General features: G+C 30.5%; 1 protein-coding gene across 1 annotated transcript; it reads right to left on the minus strand.

Moving 5' to 3' along the window:
* Window positions 1-2,961: 2,961 nt before the first annotated feature.
* Window positions 2,962-3,586, minus strand: LOC114166961 (ethylene-responsive transcription factor CRF4-like). The gene is made up of 2 exons (XM_028051843.1): window positions 3,419-3,586; window positions 2,962-3,345 (listed from the first exon to the last, which is right to left on the minus strand). The coding sequence occupies exons 1-2, from the start codon at window positions 3,584-3,586 to the stop codon at window positions 2,962-2,964; spliced, it is 552 nt and encodes a 183-aa protein (XP_027907644.1).
* Window positions 3,587-16,124: the final 12,538 nt, after the last annotated feature.

A 16,124-nucleotide genomic window follows, 5' to 3' on the forward strand; every position in this document is an offset into this window, starting at 1 on the left:
GTGTATTGATTGAAAGGTCATAACATGCTTGGATGGTATATGTATATTGGAGTGTGAAGGTATGTCTGATTGCATGATAAAATCTTTTTGGCTCTAGCTTACCCTTTGCTTGTTTGATTGCTCTGTATGTTGTTCTTCTACTCTTGCGATGATCATCAATTTATTGATGGGAGCATATGCGAGAGGTACTCGTGGTCAACAGAGGTGAGATGATCCCACTGCTTAGTCTACATGGGTTGGACTTCATATTCTTAATGGGCTTTTCTTTAGGGCTATGGCCCATATACTTGTTTGTCTTTTGATTTCTATATATTATGTTAAACTTTTTAACTAGTTTCCTTTCGGACATCGTGGTGTGCCTTAGGTTGTAAGGAGTTAAGTTTTAAACTCCAGGACTACGCTGTTATGTTATCTTTATGTGACACTTCCTTTAGTTTTGTTTATTAAATTAAATGGGATGTTACACTTGGACTCAAACTATAGCTAGGTTCAAAACATATTCTATTAAATTATAACAAGGTTAATCTACAAATTACATTTTTCTAGTATATTATTTATATAAAAAAAATATTTTATCTATCGAATAATTTCATCAAGACACGATGAAAAAAAAACACCACCATATGAAAACCAAATATTGGATTAAAAATAAAATAAAATCAAGACACATAGTGATAATATAGAACTGGTATTCTTGAATATCTTGTTGCTGATTCCGCAAATTGTGGTGTTCTTTAACACTCATATTTTGATATTTTCTTGGGACATTTTTCACTAGTCATTGACATTGTTATTCGATTTTAGACCAACCAAGCACTAACTAGGTTTAATGTTGAGTCCATGTTTGAAGTTCAATGTCAGCCACACATATATACCGGATGTTGAACTTTTAGCATTTTTGGGTACTTTTTAGTCAACCCAATACATTTTCATCAACAATTAAATAAGTCAAATGTTTTCTTTAATATTAAAAGTAAATATAAATAATTTTTAAAATTTTTATTAAAAGTTCTTATTTTAGTTTAAAAGTGATTAATTTAAAAAAAAAAAGTTAAATGAAATTTTTTTAAAATTTAACAGTTACTTAAAAAATAAAAATCATAAAATAATTATTTAATTTAAAAAAAATATTTATTAAAAAGTATAATTGAAAATAAAAATGTGCATACAAAATTCCATGTGTATGTTCTTTTTTCAAAAGACAAAGAGTGGAAGTACATACAAAAGGTGTGCTATGTGAATTAGAACCAAAACCAATCTCCCAAGTAGAAATTTTGTCTAATGTGAATGAATAATTTGGGAAAAATATGATTCCTACACATGGCCTTTGGCGAAGTACTTAATTGAAAACATTAAAAATATTGTAACTAATTCCTTGACTTGATCCTTAAATAGTCACTGCTCATTCTTGATTCTAGCATACCCATGTGTTCTAGAAACCATGAATCTTAATTTCTTCGGACAAAAACATCGGAAAGGATGATGAGCTAGGAAGGATCATCCTACAAGTAGTTATTGTTTTTATCTAATTCTAGATTAAGAGAAAGGGCAAAAGTTACCTTTTTTCACGAAACTGCAACAACTTGCTTGTTGAATAAATCTTCTGTGAACAAAGGGATTTCAAGATTTCAAAGCTCGGTCAACGTTCTGCAAAAAAAAAATGGATTAGAGTGCAAGAATTAAAGAGGGGACTTTTTCTTTGTCAGATCCATGAACTACCCAAATCAGACCAACTTGCATGCCTGTGTTTCAAAAGAACAAAAAAATCAAAATCAAATTAATGATGGAAGCATGTCATTGGTCCCTTCTTTGAGCACCTTTTCAGAAGAGCCATAGAATTAGAACGTTTCCCATTATTATCTTAGCCATTTGGGTGAGAAAATTTCAAGTTGAAGGAAAAAGGCAAATTATGTTTCTAAGAACTCTATTGGGGTAAAACTCAATCTCTAAATTTCATTAAAAAAATCAAACCTTTCTGTGACCTGTTAATAAATGTTTCAAAAGGGTCTCTATACTTTTAAAGATTTCAACCTTGTGATTTCAAATTCATGTAAAAATCAGACCAACTTGCATGGCTCTGTTTGAAGATGTGATGTTGGAAAGTATCAGATAGAAGCCAAATTGATAATGCAAGGGTATGTAGTGTTTCAAACATGGTAAAGTGGATGAGAAAGTGACTCTAACATAAATTATAAACCTTCAAACATGCCATTGAAATGCTATTTGTAGACCATCACACCACACAAACATTTTAGCAGAAAAAGCTAAGAGTCCAAGATGCAGTATGTGTGGCCCTGAAGCACTAAGGTGGCCAACCATTGAACATGACATGTGGACTCACTTTATGCATAATGCCACATGTTTGGTCCAAAATCTTTGACAATACATGAAAACAAAAATATCTCAACCAAAAAAACTGGGGAGTTAGCATATAACAAAGTTTACTACACCCTAATCTGTTTATATATGAATCTCTTTAGAACAACCAAAAAAATCACCTTTTGAATAAACTAATTTTTAACACTTATCAGTCCTGCCATGAACACTGAAATTCTCTCTCAGTAACATAAAACAGATTGGTCTTTGAGAAAATAAAATAAAATCTATCACAGTCTGTTATCAATTCATGTTTCATTTACAAGTTTCTTTGTGGAACAAATAAAGAAGCATCTTTTTTTAGTAAACTAAATACAAAGATGCAACTTTTTTGCACTATAGATTAACTCTACTCAGCAACACAAAATGAACTTATCTCAGAAAAAAAAAAAAAAATCTAACCGAGTTAGAAACAATTAATCCACATCTCATTATTGAAAAGTATCATCAGTGAAAAGCTATCTACATCCCATTTACATGATTCAAGATCCTCATCCAACGAAACATCAATGTTAGAAAACACAGTAGGAAGAGGTTGCTCATAAAGAGCATGATCAGAAAACAAGAAACTATCAACTTCATCGTTTAACCCATCAACACTTCTTCTTTGAATGTTTCTTCCAAAGACAAAGGTTCCATCCAAGGCTGAAACAACAGAACCGAAGTGGGTGAAGCACATGCGCCACAACTCCTCCGTTTAACCCCACTTTCACACTCTTTCAACGGCGGTTTGATGAAATTAGTGACAGCATCGGCACCTCTGAGGTTTATAGCTGCTCTGTCGTAAACCACAGCTGCTTCTTCTGCCGTGTCGAAGGTTCCAAGCCACACTCGTTTCCGCCGTATAGGGTCTCTTATCTCAGCGGCCCACCGTCCCATGGCCGCTGCCGCACGCCGCGAAACTTGTGCTCTTGTTTTTGTTGGTGGTGTTGCTGTTTCATAGCTTCCTTGTACTTGGTCGAACAACAACTATCGTTGTTATTGTCCATGTTTTTGTTGTGCCCTTTGTTTTGTTTGCATGCACAATTCTTATCTCACTAACCACTCTCTTAACTCTGTGAAGGTGAATAAGCTTTTCTTCGTCGTCTTCTTCTTCGCTAGAGGAGTCTGTGGCGTTGTGATCCGTTGCTGAAATGCGAATAACTTTGGGGAAGAAGAATTTGGATTTCGCGAACTTGGTGATGATGGTTTTCTCCTCGTGTTCTTCCATGGCAAGAACACTAAAGACAAAGGATTCTTCTTTATAGAGAATGTTCTTTTGGAGAACTATAGTTGTTTTATAGCATGTTTTGTTTCTATTTCCACTCTCCTTTCATTTTTCCTTAAATATATTAATATTAATTCTCTCAGTTTTTTTTTTTATGATTATATATTTTTAAGTGTATTTGTTTATTATATTTAATATTGTAAAGTAACAGAGAATTTGTAAGAAGATTTTAATAAAACAAAATACAACATTTCCTCTTTTAATAATTAAAGAATTCAATTATTGTGAGTTCTTGGGATACAAGTAACATGCTTCCTTGGTCACCAAGAAACTCACTCTCCTTGGGTCATCATCAGTTTCTTTTATGGACTACTTTTAAAGCTATTTATTTTTCTGTTAAAAAATATTAAAAAAAATTTAAAATCAGTGTGGAATACCATTATGTTACCTGAAATAAATTATATATATATATTATCAATATTGAAGAAATGTTAAGAAAAGATTGATAAGAATCTTGATGTTTGACTTATTCAGTTAAACTAAGACAGATAGAAGAGGAACGGTTAAATTTTAAAATATCAGATTTTAAAAATATATACTCTTGAAAGGTTTACATCTTTAATAAACTTCATTAGTGAGTCATAGGAAACTGTGAAGAGGTCAACGTCTTAATTAATATGTGAAAAAAGTTCTTTGGAACGGTGTTGTGTCTGCACAGTATTATATGCCGTTGTTGGTTTGATTTTGGGATCAAGCAAAGAAAACAACATGTTCCGATACTTTAATTTAATGATAAAATAATAATTGGAAACATTTAGTCATTTTAGTGTGTCGAATTGTTTTATTATAATAAAAGACTTTCATGTAATATCTTTAAATGTTTAAAATTCAATTTTAAAAATATTATATATATTATATATATATATATATATATATATATATATATATATATATTTAAAAAATTATTTAGTGAAATTAGTATAGATTTTTTTTTATCAAGGATAACAATGATAAAACGTATCTAGATAAGAGAGTAATTACATAACACAATTTTTATTAATTATCTTTATAAGGAAAGGAAGCACAAATAGTATATCCCTGTTAATTAATTTTATTCTTTAAATTTTTTATCTATTTTTTTAAATAATTTTTAAAAAAGTCTAAAATTTAATAATCTTTTTATTTTAATAATAATTAAAATAAATAAATTTTTTTATTTATTGTCATTAAATAAAAATGAACACAGGTGCACAAAAACACATATATATTTGCAATAATTAATGGTAAGAATAAATAACTTTCCATTCCAAGACATAAGAAAGTAAAATTTTCCCTCTGTTTTTTCTTTTTTTGTCTGAAAAAAGACAAAGTAAAGATAATGACAAAATGAGTTAGATTTGATTTGACCAACAAATTTAATATATATTTGAAAAACATAAATATTATTGAAAGTTTAAGTTTAATGTTTTCATGATGTATTTTACAGTGGAAGTATTTGTTAAATTATTGTTAATTAGTTTTACAATTTCAATTTCTGCAAAACTATGAGGAAAATTATTCAAATTAAAATGAAGTTAATTTGTTAATATTTTCATTCTTTGACCAAATTTATTTATTACAACTATGAAAAAAAGCTAAAACTTTTCTTTGGAGGATGTTAACCAATACTCTATAAGACTAATAATTAATACATATTAGATTTATCATTTTTACATTAAAAGTTGAAATAATTAATTTTATTAATTAAAAAAATATAAATATACATAATTTATTTATAAAGATAAAAATATTCTTTAAAATCTATAAACAATAAAAATAAACATTTTGGAAACTCAATTAAATCTCAAATTAATTTTTTTTAATTCTTTTTAAATGTTTAATACTATTTTTTTTAGTTTCTGTTAATTTAAATTTTTATGTTTAATTAAATTTAATTTTTAATAATATTAAAATATAATTATTTAATTATTTTTTAACTTTTTATTAATAAATATTAAATAAAATATTATAATAATTATATAATATTTATGGATATTCTTGTTTTTAAAAAGAAATTATATTAATGGTAATTATGTCTTATTTCATTTAATATTATAATTAATTATGAATATTTGTACATTTTAAATGTATTAAAGGAGACTCTTATTCTTTTTATAATGTTCTTCTCGATATTTATGTCAGTCTCTTCCCATTCCTTTGTAAAGGACTGAGAGAAGCAGAGAAAAATGGAAAGTTTTAATAAAGGACATGTCACTTCATTTATAGAAACAAAAATGCATACCAAAACGTATTGTCTAATTGATTTTAAAATAAATGAAAATAAATATATTTTTATTTTAATTATTTGGAAAATGTTTTAGAAAATTTTTGCAAATAATTTTGAATCTTGAAATAACATGTTACATTACACAATATCAATATTATGCATTTTCATAAATATATATTCACCAAAATGTTTAGGAAGCAAAACTAGAAAATGTACTGCAAGTTTTCCAAATTCCCCTTATCCAGGAGAGAGTTTCATGTACTGCGCTGATATATAAGATTTTTAAAGATGTAAACATATATTCAATAAAAAAAAAAATATACACGAAAATTGTTAAAATTTTGTAAATTTATTAAATTATGAATAATTATAAAGATCTGGTGTACATCTTGGGTAGAGAGAACATCTCTAACTATCGAATATGCCTCAGACCAAAGGACCGAGTATACTCCAACCCAAGAAAATGACACGGACAATGAGCGACTAAGAGGAGCATTGATATATTTGAATCATAGAAATGTACATTACTAACCAATGCTAGAAAGTGAGAGAGAAAACATCGGCCTTGATATATCTGAACAAGAAAGGTGTAGATTACTAAACAACAATAGGAAGTGGGAGAGGAACCTCAACCTTACGTAGAACGAATGAAGGGCGAGGCAATAACAACCCTGAGGACAATCAGTATCTCTCCACTAAAGTACTGGAAAAGTTGGTTGACGGTACAAATCCTCGCTCGGCAAATTAAAAGATAAAAGAGAGATTTAAGATAATAAGAGTTATTAGGAAAATCTCAAAGCCAATAGTCGTCACAAACCCTGGACACATGAAGCTAGGTCCATACAGGTAGTATAAAAGGCATTGTTCACGAGATAAAAATAGACTATTCATTACTATTACTATTTTATATGTATTGTCTAAAAACTGACTTGGGACGTTGGAGTGGCTTTGCAGGCTCCCCACTGGGACTATCCCATGACATCGAAAGAAGATATTTCGAAAGTAAGGCATATAGTAGAAAAAAAGGAAGATCAGTGGACATGTGTCACCCCTAAACTCCTTGGCTCAGATATACTAAATGTTCTACCAGATAAATATATACCCAGGTGAACACAAAGTATATCTGAGCCAAAGAGTTTAAGGTTGGATCAGGAGAAGTTGTAGTGAAAACAGTATTAGATATTGACTTTCTAAAGAGTCATCATATTGGGGTCAAGAATTTAGATGTTGAAGTAGTTGATGAAGAAGCATACTTTTATCATTGGTTTGCTGTAAAATACATAGAATATATTACCATGTCACACTACATTAAACAATTTCATGACCTTCGCAATGATATCGAGTATGAAAGAAATGACGGTGCATGCCAAGGTGTTTTTCTTCAACATCTTTTGGGCTTGGGAGGAGAATCACAAGAAACATCCTCAAATCTTCCAAATCCTTTTGCAATTGAATTAGGCAACCCTACAAAACTCAAACATCGATTTAAAGAAAAATGGCTATTTAACATTATGGTTATTGGCACACATGATAGAAAAGTTTTACAAAGTGCATGTAAGTTTTTCAATCTCCCAAAGGACTTTTACAATGTCACAACGAACATTAATGGTTAGTTATTGTCTAGAAATTATAAAGGAGGATGCTTTTGTTGTCAAGATAATTTCCAATACAAATTAAGAAACAATTTTCAAGGCCTAACTAGAAAGCTTCCCTAAAATACAAAATAAGATGGGTTGATTGGAATGAACACCAAATGTATATTATAATTGTCTGGTAGAAGTTTTATTCTAAGGTATAATATAATTTACAAATGATAAGCAAATTTTTGAAACTCACTTATGTTACAAACAAAAAATTAGTCTATTAAGTTTTTAATGAGTAAGTGAATGACATAAAATTTTTAATTTGTTATAGGCAGAATATACTATTCCAAGAGTTCGTGAGAGTAACTCTCCTCGTGTTAAAAAGTAAACATTTTAATGACAAAATGTGATTATCTTATATATGGCATTACTCATATAGACACTAGTATTGTCAATATTACTCTATATGAATAGGTAATATTTGATAATTTTTGGTGTTTCTATAAAAATCTATATCATATAGATAAACTTATAAAGTTTATGGCGTTCAAATATTCATCCGTAATAAAATTTGTTGATAAATTATATATTGTAACAAATTAACTATTTTAATACATTTTCTTTTTTTTTTTCTTAACTTGGATGGAAGAGTTTTATGCATTTCAAATTCAAAATATGGAACAGAAAAAAAGCCGAAAAAGAAAATTATGTTGTTGGAATAATGTCAGTTTTTCATCCAATACTTGGTTCTTGGTTCTTGCAAGATTCAAGATGATGAAAATCTAATAGTAGTAATTTATGTATGAAAAGGATTTTAACACCAGAGACATTTCTACATTTACTTTAATATTTGATTTGAAACTATTTATTTAGTAGCTTATTTAATTTATAATATAATGGTATTCCGTAATATTATTCTAGATTATCATTATGTATACCAATGTTGTAAGTATTTTTAAACAATTTGCAAGTATTCTTAGATTTTATACATTCGTTATAGGGATAAAATATAATTTATTAGCCTTATATAATTTCTCTAAAACTTAAATTTTTATAAATTTCATATAAATACGTACTTTTTTCCTAAAATTCAATTGCAATTTATTTATTTTTTATTTGTTACAATTTATTTCCTAAAGTTTCATACGATTGGAAATGACTAATCTATATTTACAAGTACAAACTAAATGAAATAAATTATTCTACTTAACTTTAAAATCCAAAACATCAGTTCGTCAATTAAGATGGAAAATTAACTGCAACTAATGCTAAACAATAGAAATAACATTTACATGATAATTTTATCTCAAGAACAAAAAAAAAGTTGCTTTTTTTCTCGTCAAGTATTGAAAATTTGACTTCTAATAATGAAACCCTTACATAACAGGGATAAACCCTGGAATAACAAGCCCATAATGCCATAAAGTTGTTCACATTATTTCTCAGAAAATCTGAGTTGCTTGGTCTGCATTTCAGGTTAGCGTTATTGTCACCTTCTAGAGTGAAAAAAAAAAAAAGTGCTTTTCAACAAACACTTTCTTTCTTCTTCTTTTCCATGCACATTCTTCTGATCATCGCCTTTTTCTACTTTTCTACGATATTGAAAAGCCTTTGTTCTTGTTCTTTTCTTTTCAAGTACAAGAACTACTTTTCCTTTTTCATTTTTTTCATTTCAATGGTAGCTGATTCTGCATGTTAAAGTTTTACTTTTGAAATCTTGCGATGATGATGCTATGGTCCGAACAAGATCAGTTCTTTTTCCATGAATGCTTGCCTCAAAGAATCTATAAAACTTCATTGTTCATGAAATTTGAAGCCTTGTTTTGGAAAGATCAAGGGATTCAAAAGCTTTCTTTGAAATGATGTTAGGGTTATTAGATATGGCAGATGAAGAAGCGAGGTTCCACATAGAGGTTAATGACATGATAGGAAGATGGATAGCTGATGTGGTTCGTGTGTGGATCATTTTATCGGATATCTGAGGTTCACCTTTGACACCCCTTGATGAGGTTAGTATTATGGAGGAGGCTCAGAGATTTGAGTTCTATGTATGGTGGACTCAGCCAACCCCGCCATATTATTCTCACACACCATCGTATTCTTCGTCTGATGAGGATTCTGAACGAACTTTCACCGACCCTTTGTGCCCGATCCTTTTGAGGACAATCTTGCAGAGGTTTCACCAGAGGGAGGAGTACCCTAGTGAGAACCCTAAGAAGGATGATCTTGATCACATTTCTTCACAAAGTTCCTGTTCTTAGGTTATTCTAACCTCTATGGCTTAGTGTTCTTAGGATTCTTAGGGTTCTTAGGGTTTTTGGTGTAGTTTCTGAAGAGGGTTTGTAACTAGTGATAATTGATCCAAGTGTTTTGTCCTATGTGTATGGCAATCTTACTTCAGCCCTTAAGTTGGGTATATCCTTTAATGCAATGGTATTATAGTAACTTTAATAAGTAATTTTTTGTTTATTTTACGATAACTCTGCTAAAAATTTTCATATTACATAGAAATTTTTTTGCAAATTTGTCAAAATAATTTTTTCTTGTTATTTTTTCTAAGAATTTTAATTGACAGGTAATTTTTTCGTGGGTAATTATTTCTTATAAAATTATAAAATTCGTAAATATATCCTACAAAATTTGTTGCGAACAGTGTTTTATACAAAATATTTTTGCAAAAAATTGTAGCAATTTTCTGAAACTTTTTTTTTCATAACAAAATTTATAAACATTTTCTAGAAAAAAATTTCAAAATAAAATTGACAGAAAATATGAATTTTTTAACGATGAATATCAATTATTACTTTTCACTACTTTCAAGTAACGTTACCTTAGTCATTTATTATAAACTTTGATATTCCCGTTACACTGATATTTCAAAATTCATCAATTATTTGTTATTACGTACAAAAAAAATCATTAAAAGATATAAAATATGAAGAAACCATACCAAATCAAGATAAAAATTACATTTCATGCAATATAAGCAAACTGAATTTTACAACATTTTTATTCTTTTATTTATATATATATATATATATATATATATATATATATATATATATATATATATTAAATAGTTGTTAAATGATGTAAATATATATATATATATATATATATATATATATATATATATCCTATTTTTTTGTATTGTTTTTTGTGGAATCATTCTAATAGAAGAAGAGAAGAACGATAAGATGAATTCCGTTATATCCTTTTGATTCATTTTGAATTTTCTAGTCCTTGTGTGTTAAACAATAAATGTATATAGAAAAGTTAGGTATGCTCGGAGTGATGTATGTATATGACCAGAACTTCGAAACTATAACTTGAACTTTCCCATATACTAATTATGATTGGGATAATTGAATTATTTTATTATAACAAACATACTTTTTTACAATTATTAATGATTGAGATTTTTCTTTAGACAAATGTACCTATTCTTATATTTACAAAAGACTAATCTTTAGAAAAATTTAGCTTCATATTTTTTACATTTAGCATCAACATCAGTAATGAAAGTAGCACTGGCAAATCTTGATTTATAATTAAAACTCATACATTTCATGGATATTAATTGTGTATTCTATAAAGTTCAAATTTGAGCCTCAATTTGTCTTCTTTTTATTTTTAGATAAGATTGCTTAGATATATTAGATGGATAAACAATGGGAAAATATTTACTAATGATTTATTTAAAAGTACAATAAGAAATATTAATAATAATTAAGATTTCTACTTAAATGTTGGCTTTACCTGAACCTCTTCCATAGTTGTAACTTAAATTAATTATTAATAATTTATTATTGTATATCATCCTCCATTTTAAATAACCTCTAAACACTCCTTCCAAACTTAAATATAAGATTTAAAAAAGTTAGTTGTCAACATAATAAAATATCTTGAACCATCAATAGGAGATTTATTTACGACTCATTTTGCTGACTGTCATTTTGATGAATTAATTTTTCAAACATTAAGGGGAGGAAGAAAATAATTGAAAAATAATATTGGTTGGAATGAATTATCATTATCTCATCTTGATCCTCGCACAAAAGAATATGAACTGGAAGTTCAAAGGATAATTCATTTGCAAAAATTGGCCAATCAATCACCAGATGTTTTTACTAACACAAAAAGGCTAACTAAGTCACATATACCAGCTGCTAATGCTCCAATTAGAATTGATATTTCATATGGACAACCTAATATCTCAAATGAATCCCAAACACACTTGAAGCGTGATAGGCCTATCAGTTCCAAAGATAAAAACCCTTGAATAAGAAAAGAAACAAAAAGGCAAGATGGTCTTATCGAGGAGGTGGAAATCCCAAAAGATTCACTTGACATAATTAATGATTCGGTTCCAGAAGAACCTCAAGTACTTGAAATTATTGAAAAAGATAAGATCTCAATAAATTATTTCATGAATAAGATAATATGGAATTGAAATGAAATCAACATTGACGAGACTTTTTCATATAATATAGTGATGAATGTTATGAGTGGAAACGAGGATCAAGAACCAAAGACCATTGAAGATTGTCGACAAAGAAATGATTGGCCAAAATGGAAAGATGTAATAGAAACATAATTAGATTCGCTTTCTAAACGAAAGGTTTTTGGACCTGTAGTTCACACACCTAAGGGTGTAAAACCCATTGGGTAGAATTAGGTCTTTGTGAAAAAATGAAATGAGAATGGTGAAATTGTTAGATATAAAGCATGATTAGTTGTTCAAGGTTTTTCACAAAGACTTGGTGTTGATTTTGAAGAAACATATTCACCAGTACTAGATGCAACAACATTTCGATATTTGATCAGCTTGGTTGCACAAGAATGTCTGCATTTACATCTAATGGATGTTGTTACAGCCTATTTGTATGGTTCTCTTGAGAATGATATTTATATGAAACTCCTTAAAGGATTTAATTTGCCCAACAATACAAATTATAAAGAGGATTATTCAATAAAATTGAACAAGTCCCTTTATAGAAGTACTTGTTAAAGAAAGATATAAAAATGATCTTATTTGTCCGTTGTATATATATGAAAAGATCAAAAATTGAATTTTTCATAATTGCGGTTTATGTTGATGACATAAACTTGTTGGAACTCCTAATGAGATCACAAAGGCAATTGATTGCTTTAAAGAAAAGAATTTGAGATGAAAGATCTTGGAAGACCAAAGTTTTGTTTGGGATTAAAAATTTAGTACTTAAATAAAGGTCAAAGGCTTATATAATGAAGGTGCTTAAAAGGTGTTATATGGACAAATCACATTCATTATGCACTTCAATGGTTATAAGGTCGTTAGATGTTGATAAAGACCCTTTTAAACCTCAAGAAAAGGATGAAGAACTTATTGGTCCGGAAGTACCATATCTTAGTGCTATAGGAGTATTAATGTATCTTGCTAATTATACTCGACCTGATATAGCATTTGCTGTAAATTTGTTAGCAAGATATAATTCTTCACCTATAAGAAGATATTGGTCTAGAATAAAACATATATTTTGTTATCTTAAGGGCACTATTGGGTTTATTTTATCCAAATGATTCAAAATCATATCTAATGGGTTATGCAGATGAAGGTTATTTATCAGATCCTTATAATGGTCGATCACAAAACAGGATATTTATTCACATGCGGTGGCACAACAATTTCGTGGCGGTCTGTGAAACAACCATAACAGTTACATCGTCAATCATGCAGAAATTCTAGCATTATGTAACATCCCGTCAGAATATCACTTATGTTTAATAATAAATAAATAATAGCGCGTCAACTTCATTTATAAATGCATCATTTCCCAAAAACGCGAGAAATTTAAATACTTTTATTAATTCCAATAATAAACCAAATCCATAATTTATAAAAATGGAAATAGTCTAAAAGCATCTCATAAGAGTTTACAATTTATTTCAAAATCATAAACTCCCAAGCTATCCCTGCTTCGGCGCTAAGCCTCCGAGAACCACCTGCAACAACATCCTCTGCTCACGTGCACCACGTACACGATCTCGCCAAACACAAGCAGAAGCAGATATGGTGAGCTTAACAGATAAAACATATAAAATGCATACACATATACAACACATTTATATATGCAACACAAACATCCCAAATGAATTCCACCCTTTTATTTCATACCACATGGCCACAACCATATGAATCGTGTTCTACATCTTCTAGTGTTTACCTCAAGATGACTTGATGTCATACCTATCGACCACAACCGATAGAGCACGTACGGGAAACCATTGCTATGGATCACAAACCGTAATGTCAGGTGGAGTTCTCAAATATGAAACATAGTTCGCAACGTCCTAAGACTACCAAACTCGTCAGCTAACTACTGAGGAAGGCAATCTATCTGGACTCATCCGTACTTGCCACAACCAGCACACTCACACCGACAACACTTGCCAACCTGAGCTCAACTCAAGGTTCCTCGTGTTCATCCGCCATCCCGAGCTCAACTCGAAGGATGTCATTCCGAGCTCAACTCGAGGAATGCCACGCGCTTAACCCCTATCCTGAGCTCCACTCAAGGAATAAGTTCCAAGCTCAACTCAAGGAACACCAACAACCCACCTTTGAAGCATCACTAAAATTATGTAGATCACGCATCCATCATTAAAACCCCAACATTGTTACAGTAGAAATCGCCTGCGGGGGACACATACCGCCAGGCGCAGCCGCTTCCAGACCGCCTGGCAGGAGACACGTATCGTCAGGCGCATGGCAACTCTAACCCATCAATCCTTGCAGACACCGCCTGGCGGAACCACCCTCACCGCCAGGCGCACGAGTTCTAGGTTTCACTAATTTAGCAGCTATCGCTTGGCGGAAAGCTCTCTGTCGCTAGGCGCGAACAATCCAGACTAACCACTGAATCATCTCTATCGCCTGGCGGTTCGTATATTACCGCTAGGCGCCATGACATTATTTGCACAATACTGGTTTCTGCTCTAGTCCAGGCACAATTGCTCGCATACTACTCATTTGGATATTTCCCTAAGGTCCTATAACTTAGTTGGTTACTAACGACAGTGAGGTTTAATTATCACCACCTAACTGATAACAGTGCATATCCTACTACTACCCATCACAAACCAAGTCCAGCTTTCTCCCTTCAAATCATATTATCACTCTTAGAATCCTTGCCTTTAAGTTACTGCTAAGTTTGTTACCACTGATAAGGAGTCTACATCACAGTCAAATGCAAGCATTGCCAAAACCATATTCCTTATTACACAATCCCATTTGCCTCAATGCCTTGTTCTATTCTATAATTACCAACCCATAGTTTATCCTATGAACTCGTACATGCACAAGTCCTTGAGTACCTACTAATTGTCTCACCAATCCATTACAACTCTATTTTTGTTTCTGTATCATCGACTATCCTTCCATCAATACCATTTTACACTCATTTAAGTCCTAATCATTCCAATGCATCACTCTAGACCATATAAGCTTTAACAACAATTTTCCTATTTAGACCACTCCCAATCAAATTCCCAAAATCACCCTTATATCACACCTGACCCCAAATGACTTTCCCAACACATCAAAACACCTAGCCCTGCCACTCTGTTACGGCGCCTAGTGACAACCTGCGAGCCCCCAGGCAATTACTGATCAACATATCAACCTGCTGCCTAATATAATTCAATGCTTATATCATTTCGCAATCATGATCAACATATATTAAAAAAAAAATATCACACAATTGACATACATAAGACTTAAACCTAAATTCTCTCACACAACCAAGTACTCTCAACCATTTAAGCTATTACTTTTCCACGTCATACAAATTAGAATTTAATGTCATAAAGGCTTCCACTACCCGTATTTATTAATTAATTAATTATTTAATTAATTAATTTCCACGAGTCTTACACATTATAGGAGGCGAGTCGTGAATGTGTTTGGTTAAGATCTATTATTCAACATGTGTGACAAACTTGTGGTTTATCATCTGGAAAAATGGAACCAACAACCATATACAAAGACAATAGTGCATGTATTTCTCAATTGAAAGAAGGATATATTAAAGATGATAGAACAAAACATATTCTTCCAAAATTCTTTTTCACTCATGATCTTCAAAGAAATGGTGATATAGAGATCCAAAAGATTCGTTCATGTGAAAATCTGGCAGATTTTTCTACATAGTCTTTGCCAATGAGAACCTTTGAGCAATTGGTTCTCAAGATTGGACTCCATCATCTTAAAGATGTAAGTTTACATGAGAGAGAGAAATAAAAGATGTGATGAATAATATTATATCGAAGAATGAAAATGATGTTCTCTTTCTCCTTAACTAGGTTTTTATCCCCAAAGGGTTTTTCCTAGTAAGGTTTTAACGAGGCACATTGTATCAATGGACACCCAAGGAGGAGTGTTATGAAATTTATGGATGTCCATTGAGTTGTTAGCAGTTACATGTTACCTATGATTGATTGTTATTGATGTTATCATTAGTATTGTAACCATTGAGTTGTATCCCTTGGGTTGTCTTTTGTATATATAAATAAGGACTTCTCTTATTGATAATGACATACAGAAAATCGGTATCTACTATTTATTCTCTTTCTCTCCTTTATTTTATAATAGTTACATATTTTAAGAAGGGAAAACATGTTTTCATAATATTTAATTAATATAATAAAGATT

Source organism: Vigna unguiculata, chromosome 10, assembly GCF_004118075.2.
Source record: "Vigna unguiculata cultivar IT97K-499-35 chromosome 10, ASM411807v1, whole genome shotgun sequence".
Classification (NCBI taxonomy): domain Eukaryota; kingdom Viridiplantae; phylum Streptophyta; class Magnoliopsida; order Fabales; family Fabaceae; genus Vigna; species Vigna unguiculata.